The sequence below is a fragment of the Bidens hawaiensis genome, unplaced genomic scaffold (genome assembly GCF_021521415.1).
Source record: "Bidens hawaiensis isolate Kalapana, Puna unplaced genomic scaffold, B.hawaiensis_p1.1 tig00066713_1, whole genome shotgun sequence".
NCBI lineage: Eukaryota > Viridiplantae > Streptophyta > Magnoliopsida > Asterales > Asteraceae > Bidens > Bidens hawaiensis.
The window spans coordinates 44,530-56,595 of NW_027501860.1; the positions used below are offsets into that span (position 1 = coordinate 44,530).

The 12,066-nt window shown below is 30.8% G+C and overlaps 1 protein-coding gene across 1 annotated transcript; it reads right to left on the bottom strand.

Moving 5' to 3' along the window:
* Positions 1-2,034: 2,034 nt before the first annotated feature.
* LOC143604797 (uncharacterized) lies at positions 2,035-3,614 on the bottom strand (the record flags this gene model as incomplete). The annotated part of the gene is made up of 2 exons (XM_077081173.1): positions 2,035-2,217; positions 3,472-3,614. Coding segments are annotated over 2 exons (326 nt in total), but the record flags the coding sequence as incomplete, so codon positions are not given.
* Positions 3,615-12,066: the final 8,452 nt, after the last annotated feature.

Genomic DNA, 12,066 nt, shown 5'->3' on the forward strand with positions numbered 1-12,066 from the left:
GCATATTAATCGAATGAAGATGTTGGGATTTATAAATAATGAATGTTTAAAATTCATTAGTTATTTTTCTTATTTACTTTAGCCTGGAGAATTTTTTTTTCAAAAAACTATGAAAAAAATTGAATAAAAAAAATTAAGGCATCATGTGAGCATTTACTATAAAACACACAATAACTGAATTTAATGATCCAAATGGGTATTGATTTATACATTTAGGTGCATGATTGACAGGCGGTGTTTGAAACATTATAGTTTTCGTAATCATGCTTATATGAGAAATCTTTCTTAGTGAGAATAAATCTGAACCACTAGATTATTATTAATTAATAGATGAAACAATAGCGACATTTATTGTAATTAAAGATATTTTGAAAGTCATTTAAATGAATAACAAAGATAGGTTTAGGTAGATTTGTGAGTTACAATTTATTATTATAATTATGATTTATGAGTTACATTTTACCATTTTTTTATGCGTGACATTTCTTTGTGTTTTTTTTAACCAAGGAAAGGTTTTTAAATTTATGGTATTTAAGCTAAAATATTGTATCTTTATAACCAATTGTTTTATTAAAAAATACTAATAATAATAATAATAGTAATAATAATAATAATAATAATTATTATTATTGCAATAATGGGTTTTAAATTTATGGTATCTTTAGGCTAATATATAGAATCTTCATCATCAAGTGCTATGTTGCAAAAAAAGGTAATTATTTTTGTTTATGCTTAATGATGTGTAAGAAAAAAAATAAGAAGATTTTATGAGAAAATTAATGATATGTAGGAAAAAAATTAATTTGTGTATGAGAAAATTAAAGATGTATAGGAAAAATTTTTAGATGTGTATGAAAATTGAATATGTGGGGAATAAATTATAGTTGTGTAGGGTGAAATAAAAGAGAGGAGAAAAAAAATTAAAAAAATAAATTTATTGTCTTTTAATGGATTTATTGATTTATTTTTAATCTTTTAGTTATTATAATTTGATTAATTACATTAGTTCTTATTCTAGAACGGCGATTTTCTTGTGTTTAGTCTACCGCAATTACTAAATTTGGAGAGCCCTATAGCCCCCACTATGGCCAGACTATGGTGCTATTTTATTTTTTTTTTCAGATGTAAAATATCTGTAATTTATGGACCACATCTAAAGACATCTATAAAAGAATAGCCGGACCAAACCTCTACAGTCTGCAAGAAGGAGACTGTTTGTTTTTAACGTATGTAGACTGCTAAAATTAAATGGTTGTGGTACACGAATTGTGGTAGTGGGTGATGGTAGTGGATAGTGGTGTTAGACGGTGTTAGTGGTAGTGGACGGTGGTGGTGGCGAACAGTGGGTGGTGGTGGTGGTGATGAACGGTGGTGGTAGACGGTAGACGGTGGTGGCGACGGACGATGGGTGGTGGTGGTGGATAATGGGTGTTGGTCGGTGGTGGTGGATAGTGGGTGTTGGTAGGTGGTGTGTTTAACCCTTTACAGATCTTAGAAGATCTTGGAAGTGGATGGGCCAAGTATGCACTAAGAAGAGTTCGCGCAGACGTTTTTTAATTAAACGTTTTCAAAAAAACAAACAGTCTGCAGATACAATATTTGCATGACGCAGACAAAAGAGCCTACGTGGACCTTTTTTAGAAAAAAACAAACAACACCTATGTTGTTTTAACCAGACCCACGCTGACTTCAGAGTTTAGTTAGAGATGTAGTTAATATAGTTAAATTATTTATATTAAATGGATAGAGAGAATACATTTTAGATTACTTTAATACCCTTTTCACATATTTTTAATTTTCATACATTTTAATACCCTTTTCATATATATAAAATTATGAACAATAAGTGTTTTGGATCAACCCAATCCAACCCATCTCGACCTGGACCAAGAATTAATTTGAAGCAGGTATGACAAAAATTATAAAAAAAATTATGCCTTTTTAGTTATAATCTTAAAGATGTAAACCGACATATAGAAACACACTTAGTGTGTGCTTGTGAAAGTTATGAGGGGGAGGTTACCTTGGGGTGTTTTAATAGATGGGTGGCGGCCAAGCATTAGTTGATCTGACAGGAGGATTGACTTGAATCAAAATGGCATGTTTAGTAAAATATGTGCTTGCATTGTAAGGAATGAAATGACAGTTCCAGCCCCATGTTGGGTGATGGAAGTAAGTTGAAAGAATATAATTACTTGGGGCAGCATGGACATTTAAGGGATGTATGGTCAGGAACGGGTGCATATTTTCCCACAAAGTGCGTAACCGTATTTGACAAAGCGTCCATTATCTTGAAAATAAATTCAAATAGTGAAAGCTCGGGCACTGGATGGCTAGAGGTTGTAAAAAAAAGTTAAAAATAGATAACTGCATGCAATAGCCATTAAGGTACCAGATCAAAAATAACTACGGTTAAGGATTAAAATAACAATGTGAATCGGGTACTAAGTAGCCATTAATCTTTTCTTCCAAGTTTTAATTTTATGTATTATTTTAATATGGTAAGATGATATAAATGACTGTTTATTTCCTTTTTTAAAAAATGTAAAGATTTCCATGCAAAGTACTGAGTTTTGTCAATTCTCGTCTTGAATTTGTGGTGGCATACTCGCATATACACTTTAACTTCAAAACAGTAGCTAGATATGTAAATACAATAGCTAATATGCTTTGATTTATAACAGCGTATTCGTAAAGACTCTATTAATCACCAGGCCATTTTGAAGCCAACATAAAAGTCATGAGGCAATACACGTAACAAAATATAACCTGATTTTCTTATAATATTCTATTCAGTGCCGCCTCTGAGATGTGTAAAATTTCTTTTGAGCCAAAGGCGAAATGAAATTTTGGCCCTTAATTAAAGGATTCTTTTTAAAAAAATTTAAATATTTAAATGGGCTTACTTGATTATTATTCGGGTTGTTCAAAAAAAAAATATTATATCTCAATTAAGACTAAAACCCATAACCTTTTGATTGATACTGATATACCTTTGGCACTACACCAAGCTAGTATAAGTTTAAAGATTAAAATTACATATTTGTTTACCTAAACACATATAAAAATAAAAATAAAAAATTCGGGCCTACCGGGTGTCGGCCCGGTGGTGGTCAACCACCATGCCCCCCCTTATGGTCGACTATAATCACTCAACTTATGACAGTAAACCAAAACATTAAACAATTTCCACACCGGCAACATATTTGTTGCCTTTCGTGTGCGCGCATTTATAACGACGTGATAAACGTGTGCCTCAAATTTTAGTATCTTTCAGTTAGGAAAATGCGATTTTAGGGTTAATAATTTCCCCCACCTCAACATACTTGTGCGCGCGAATAATTAAGTACTCAAGTGATGAATGACCTTAAAACCCACCAAACGTACACCATTGAATTATGGGCTGAAAAAGGGTACAACTAATGAGCATCATTTATCAATTTATATAATGAGAATATGTGAAGTGCTTACCTCCCTATAATAAACCACATCATGTGGCACCGCCACCCAGTTTCGCACCTGAAAGTTTGCACCGGCAGATCTGCCGCGTTTGATCCTTCGGCAGTTCGGGCATTGCATCGCCCTTTTTGAATTAAAGGCGGAGCCGATGCAATCTGCACATCATCAGCAACTTAGATTATAGAGCACATAGTCAATATTAATCACTTCATATTTAAATAAATTACAAAAAGTACATATTTCTAACTTTAAGATTTCTATAAGTCAATGAATGCTAATTTGATTTCTCCAATTTTTTTTCAAATTCTGTTATCAGTCAAGCCCCGCAAAGTAAGAAACTTACCGTTCAAAAAAAATAAAAAAACTTATGTGTTGAATGATAAATTTTATTCCTCTATTCCAATTAAATTTAAAAGATAATTTTTTAATTTATCATCAAACAAACACATCAAAATTAAACATCTAATTTACCAACTAACTAATTAACACTATTTATGACACAAGTTACGAAACATATTTTGTTAATATTAATCACTTCATTTGTAAATAAACTACAATGAAATTACTTAAAACATTTTTCAGAAACTACAATTAAACGAGAAAATACATTTTACTTAAACATTCGGATTTCTATAAATCCATTAATGTTAGTCTAATTTTTCCAATTTTTTTTCTCAAATTTTGTTATCAATCAGGAAGATAAACCTAATTCCTCTTTAAAAAATCCCTAATTCCTCTTTAAACTTTTATAATCAATCATCAAACAAATACATCAGATTAAAACATCAATTATCAACTAAACACATAACACAACTAAGAATTCGGATAAGAATTCAGATCGGTTTTGCTTTGCTTTCGGTTTGGATTTTGGTTTTTTCTTTTCACTTTTTGTAAACACCCCAAATTATAAGTAGTAATACTTCATATCCAAACTAATTGAGTATTGCCGAACAAACAACCAACACGAACAAGTGGTTTTGTGCCACATACTAATAGGGAGTTGAACTAAAATCTCATAGTTGTAAACGTTAATACTACCATTTTAACGCAATGATACTTTGTTATAAATTTATGAACAAGCAACATGTTATAAAGGTTTATGTGTTCTTTACCACCCTCCATCATGAAACATATAACAAGTAAGCCGGCTATATTTATGAGAAAATCGAAAGCTTACAATAAAATCAAAACGAATTTCTCTCACAATAATAACTCCAAACAAGATTGAAAGAAATAAAACGAAACAAGAATTAAAGGATGCTTAACCTGGGATGATATTTCTTTTCCTTTGACATTAACAATGAATCTTACCATCTAGGGTTGTAGATAACGACGGCGGCTATGGTGTTATTGGATTAACGAATGGAGAATTAGGTTAATGATTTTACGAGTGTGATGGAATATTTAATAGTTTATATAATGGGACACTAAAGAAAATTGGTCTATTTTTTGAGCTTACACGGTCTGTCTACAAGAAAATCAATGCTAAAATTTACAATAAGTTAATAAGCATAACGCATTGATCACAACCAAGATCATGTGGGCCATGGTGTGGAATACTACAAACAAAAAGAAATATAATTGATCGATAGTCAAATTACATAATAATATCCCATTACATGTATATGTTTTAACTGTGGCTCCAAAACTTTTGAGAAGAAGAACCTTATCTTCATACTATACGGGTGCTTGCACAATGCAGCAGGCAATATAGACCATGGTTAATGCGTAACGATTATGGGTCATTGGTTAGGTTTTTTCTACTTTCACTCAGTCGGTTTCAAATTTTCGTACCTTATTAAGCAGTGTGGACCTTAAATGAAACCGGACCGAACCGTAAAGGTTGAATACATTTTAGTTTTTTAAGTTATTTAGTATTAGATATATTTTATTACATATTTTAGATATAGTTAAAATATAACTGAACAAAGTCTTATTAGTATAATGAGGCATGAGTAAAGTCATTAACTATTGTTATTCTTATTTGCAAAATTAAAAAGAAATGACCAACTTAAATGATGATTAAGAATAATGCCTTTTCATAAAGTTACTAATTATGTTGATAAAAAAACGTATTAAATGAAATTATTAGAGGGGATATGAGTATAACATTTGTAGATAATTTTTTAATGTGGAAACCAGGGGTGTTCACGGTTCGGTTCGAAACCGTGAAACCGCCCGAATCGGTCATCGGTTTGGTTTCACGGTTGGTTTTCTTTTTTAAATTTCGGTCGGTTGGTTTGAAAATTTTCAAACCGCAGCGAACGGTTTGGTTTACGGTTTGCACCGAAAACCAAACGTATAAAACCGGACCAGTATGATTTAATCATATATATTTTTAAGTATTTTATTTTATATATATATATATATAATAGAAACATATAATATTTTATAGGGGAAATTGAATATGGGGCTATTAAGCACCTAAGCTTTAATGTAAAACCATAAACTACGTAGTTTTGATTAAAATTTTAAAAAGTTGATTTTATTACTTTCCTAAATTATGTATCCATTCCATTATTAGCCGGCTTAGAGTAAACCTCCAATTCTTAATTCATCATTGTTGATGAAAAAAAATATAAATAAAGTCCTAGATTAATATGACGAGAATAGGAAGATAATTAAAAATATATTAAATTGATGTGAGTGGCAACTGAAATTCCAGATCACAAATCTAATTTCTTGTTTCTACTTTTTCATCAGAAAAGTAGCAGAAGACTAGACTTTTAATTTTTCCATTGTTTTTCAATTTAAATGAAAGTTTTCAAAGTATATTTTTCTTTATTCTCATCTCGACGAATTAAGAATTAGGGGTTTTCAATTTAAACGAGGTTGAATTAAGAATTAGAGACTCTTAATTAGCTATTTTAATGGAGAGTAAACATAATTAAGAAAAGAATAAAGTTAGTTTTTGGAAACTTTTAATCAAAACCTCATAGTTTTGATGGTTTCACATATAAGCTTAGGTGCTCAACAGCCTCATATTCACTTTCCCCTATGTTATAATATTAACTAGTTTTAGAGCCCGTGTCACACACGAGTTGATCAAAATTATAAAATTACAAGTAAAACAAATAATTGCATAACATATATGAAAAAATGTATTACATCTATGCGTGCATCTATACTATGTGTACATAAATTAATTTTATTTATATCACAAAATGATTGTTTTTAAATGAACTTAATAAAAAAATGCATATGCAGAAACATATCCGAGAACGCTTTTTCAATTGAAAATTTCATTCTCAGGTCATATGTGTGTAATTGAAAGAATTTTGGTTACTAATCAATTGCGGGAATAAGAATTCTCTTACAATAATGTATTTATCAATTTACCACCCATAGAAGGAAAAGAGAACATTAAATTGTAACGACGGATGTTCTTCAAGAACTATGTTTTTCTGAGCTAAACGATGAAAAAGATTTTGATAAGTTTCAAGGGCTTCTCGACTTTGTCATAATGACAACATAAAAAATAACATGTTAACCTATTGAATTTTGTGAATATTTTTCTTCATTTGAGCATACTTTTGCATGACATGCTTTCTATATAACGTTCTGATCATCATTAAAGGAAAACTTAATGGTTACACAAATATTTCAAATTTGATAAAAGTTAGTCAATTTTCCAAATCACAAATATTTAAAGGAAAACTTAATGATAGGTCTGGGGTGGCATGTTGAAAATGTTCACAATCTTTTCTTAAATTTGAATAGTCGAGAGAAAAATAGTCAATTTGCCAAATCCTGAACCTTTTATTATTTCCAAAAATGCCATTGAAAATAATTTTGAAACCCGAATCATGTCTAAAATTCTAACTTTCATCTGTTTGACATTTTCAAGCCAACACTTTGAACCCGTAAATAATTTGATGATAAATCTATTTGTATTCTCAAACTATTAAAAATACTCATATTTCCCATTTTTGACCCGTAACAAATTTTGATCTAAATGTAGTTAACTTGTACCAAATAATTTATTTACCAACTTTTGACCAATAAAAATCAAATTTAAGTTCCACAATAAACCCGAAACAATCCTTGATAAAAAAACTAAGAAATTAAATATGATAAACTTTATTATGTTTGAAAGTAATTGGTATATACTATCCTTATCTTTTAACACACACAAACACCCCCCCACACACACAGATATATATATATATATATATATATATATATATACAGTTTACTAAATTAACCAAAAAATAAATTGATAGATTTAAAGCATATATTTGTAATTTATTAATTTATATGACAATTTACAATAATAATAATAATAGATAAATTGATTGATTTTTAAAAATTGGATCGACTTTTAAGAATATACTTATAATTTAATGATTAAAAAAATTACTTCGTAAAATGAAAGAATATTTGGATTTTGTTTTTCTTTACAATCTTCTACAATATACATAGTATAATATGTTAATGAAAACATTTAAATTTATATTGTTTTCAATCTTTGACAAATACGGTTTGTTATTGATTTTTGGATTTCACCAAGTATTTTGGAATATATAGTAAAACTAGTTTAGAGTCCGTGTCACACACGGGATAATCCGAATTATAAAATTACAAGTAAAGCAAATAATAGTATAACGAACATGAAAAAATGTATTATATTTATGCTTGTATCAAGGTGTACATAAATTGATTTTATTTATATCACAAAATGCTTTTTGTAAATGAACTTAATAAAAAAATGCACATGCAAAAACGTACCCGATAAAGCTCTTTCAATTAAAAATTTCATCTCAGTGTCATATATGTGTAAATGAGAGAATTTTGGTTATAAACCAATTTCGGAAATAAGATTTCTCAAGCGATATTAGTTCTAAACACCCAGCCTAAATACAGAAGGGGCGTTTCTTTATTGATATATTTATCAATTTACCACCCATCGAAAGAATGTTAAATTTATTTTTATAAAAAATGCATATATAATATCAATAAAGTATAAAAGAAAAGTGAATAATTATTGATCTATTACATATATTAGCGTTAATTAAGATATTAATTTTGGGGGGGGGGGGGAATTGTGAGAATTAACCAAAAGATGACAAGTATCCACAATTATTTTACTTTATTAGAATATGTAGATATGTGTATATAAATATGCATTAATAATTATTGACAGTAACTGAAGTGGGCTAAGCCCAAGTGTCAAAAACACAATAAACATTGTTCAATCTTTAAATTTTTTAACTGAAAACAAAATCAGTAGATGCTTGTTAGATTTTATAATTTATTAGGAACTTTACATTAAAATACTGAAATTATTTTAGGCATTTTATATAAAATTCTGACACGCCCAAACCGTGAAACCAAACTGGAACCAAACCGTTACTAGCGGTTCGGTCTAAGAGTTCAACGGTTTGGTTTTGGTTTATGAAAATTAAAAACCGTTACCAATGGTTTGACCTAAAAACCGCGAAAACCGGACCATGAACACCCTTAGTGGAAACCGTCAAAATTTACAAAAAATGAAATCATTTAAAAGACTTGTGCATTGATGCAGTAATGGCTTGTATATTATAATTCGCATATTGATATTCGATAAAAGTTATACCGAAACGTTGAAAAAAATAAGTATCTCGCAAGGGTATATTAAGAACTTTTTAAAACATAATATATTCGAAGATATAAAAGACAAACTGAAACAAAAATAAAAGTTGAGGAACAAATGGGTAAAAATATGAGAGTGGTAATATAATTGTTGTTTAAATTTATAAAATTTGAGCATAGTGGTGGAATAAAATATGTAATTGTAAATCAAACTATAAATATTGCAGTTGGTGTATATCGACTAAAAGACAACTATGACGTCCAAACTTTTTTAAGACGTGCATTATAGGTAGTACAATTTTCAGAAACCATGTACCTCTTAAATTTTAAGAGTTCTTTACTATTTGTTTTATATATAATATAGATAAAAATTAAAAATGTATAAGGCTTCATATAAACATGTAAATTGTATGTACTTATTTGTACACATGCTATTTTTTATATGAAGAAGAGTGATACGATGTTGTTAGGTGCCTAGTTTACACGGAAAACTAATCAAACTATGTAGTTTTGATTAAATGACCTCTTATTCAATTAAAATCCCTTCCATATTTACGATAATTCTGTATCTACGTAATAATTATTCGTTCCATATGCTTGTTTCTAGTGATTTTCATTCAAATATCTGACGTCTCAAAGTTTATAGAGATAGAAATATTCATAAGTTAAGGTTTAAAAAACCAAAGTTATGCAGGTTTTTTTTAAGTTGAGTTTTTGTCCTTTTATGAGAATTATTTTTCCATAGGAGACTTTAAAATCAAAAGAAAATATGAAATAAATTAAAAAAAACGCAAAGCACTAATATATGATTTAAAAGGAAAGAAAGTTTTGCAAGATTTATAAAATGAGTTTTTATGACTATGTTAGCGAATGAGTCCTCATTCGTTAAAGATTAGGGCTATTCGTTAAGGCATACCCATTCGCTAAGGGTGTTTAGCGAATAGGGGGTCATTCGCTATGGGAAGCCTCATTCGTTAGTACTGTTCTAACGAATGAGAGACCCTCATTCGTTACGACAGTGTTACGAATGAGACCTGCCTATATATAGGTCTTCCATAACGAATTACTTTGAGACCCATGGCATATTTATCTTCTTGTACTGTTACCATGCTGAATTTTCTCCTCATCCTCCATTAATGTATCTTCATGTAATGTATTGCTTGTTAATGTAATGAACACGATATTAACGTAACGATATTGCGACTAGATCCATAGGCTCAATAACGTATTTTACAACTGGTATCAGAGCATGAGTTGCTCGTGATATGTTCTTCGTGTTCATCGGATTTTAAAGTATGGATTTGATTTGGACGAATTAGTGAATGATTGATGAATCTGATGATATATTCTTGTTCCTGATAAAAATCCGAGTTCTCGTATGCATTTGGGTGGATTAATTACATGATTTGATGACTAATTGATGTATCCGCCATTAATGGAGCTTGAATTGCGTTTTCCGGCGACTGTAACCATTTTTTCCAACGAGATTCATTTTTCCGGAGGCTACAGTAGCTAACTGATCATTCGTTAATTTAAACTCATTCGTTAACGGAGTGTTAACGAGGGCTCATTCAGGCTTACGAATGTGAGCTTCATCCGTTAAGGAGTCAGATTCGTTCACTATTCATAAGAATGAGGGTTTTACGAGTGTGGACATTCGTTAATGGTTATAACCAATGTGGTTTAACGTATAGGTCATTCGTCCAAATGTCACGAATGTGAACTCATGGTTAATGAATGAAGACCAAGGTGTACGAATGTGCTACTGTAGCGAAAGAGGAATGTAACGTATGAGGATCTAAAAAAAAAAGAAAGTATTTTCGGAAAATTTTTTTAAACGAAATTTTCTAGGATACTTCAAATATGCGGGACACTCTTCTTGTAAATTTTGATGAGATATTTTCTGGCCGACTTTTCATGTATGTTGAAGGTCCGAGGGGGGGTTACCCGATTAAGCTAAAGAGGAGTTTATTGAAGATTTTAGAAGATTTATTCAAGACCTTGCCGAATTTGTCAAGAAAAGGGGGAGATAAAACATTCAAGGAGTTTATTATTCGATTAGTATCTTCTTACATTTGCAAGTGTTTCTTGAAAATTACTGCAATTCGGATGGTAATTCATGATTGCAAAGCTACATTTTACTAAGTTCAAGACTGCTATTATTCTTCAATTGGTGATTGATTTGTTCGAGATTAAAACTGACTATGTGGGATACGAGTGTCTGTTCGTTTACTTCTTTGTAAGGGATTTTATCGTGACAATGTTAGCTACGAGTATTTGGCGAATTGATTCTGTTGAAGGGGACAATTCTTGAATGGGTTGATCTTGTTGAGGAATATACGGGTCTTGTTATTGGATTGAAGAATCTGATCGTTCAGGATTGATTAAAGACGTTGGATCTCAGTATCATATGCCCAAAACAGTAGCACATCCCCACGTATGGGATATCGAAGAGCTTCAAAGAGTGATAATTTGGGATAGACGTTATCGAGAGAGTGAAGAACGAAGTGAAAGAAGGTTGAGTGATTGGGTGTTCATGAAGATGTGTGACGAGGTCAAATGTAAAGAAATTTTTACTTTACTAGTGTGACAGATAGCCAATGACTAGCTGCTAATTGATCGTTTGATTGAACCATGTCATATGCCAGTTGGATGATCGGGATGATCACCTAGACATGCCTATTTGAGGCGGAGGGATCTGATGCGAGCAGCTACAAGTTGTGGTTTGCTTACAAAGAGTTATATTTTGTCTGTTTGTACAAGCCCGAGAATCATCAGTCAAGGGGAAGATTAAAGTATGATGGCTGATGATTTGCAGTTAAAGTATTCAACTTTAACGTAATTCGTCGTTAACGTATTCGACGTAACGTATTCGTCACTAAAGTATTCGACGCTAATGTATTGGATGCTAAAGTATAGGAAAGCATTCGACAGCTACAGAAAAAGGGGGAGTTTGTTAGTGCACTGATTTGGTGTCCGCGGCTGCTCGAATAGGATAGGGGGTAGTTTCGTCTTTACACTTAATGTATAAAGGCT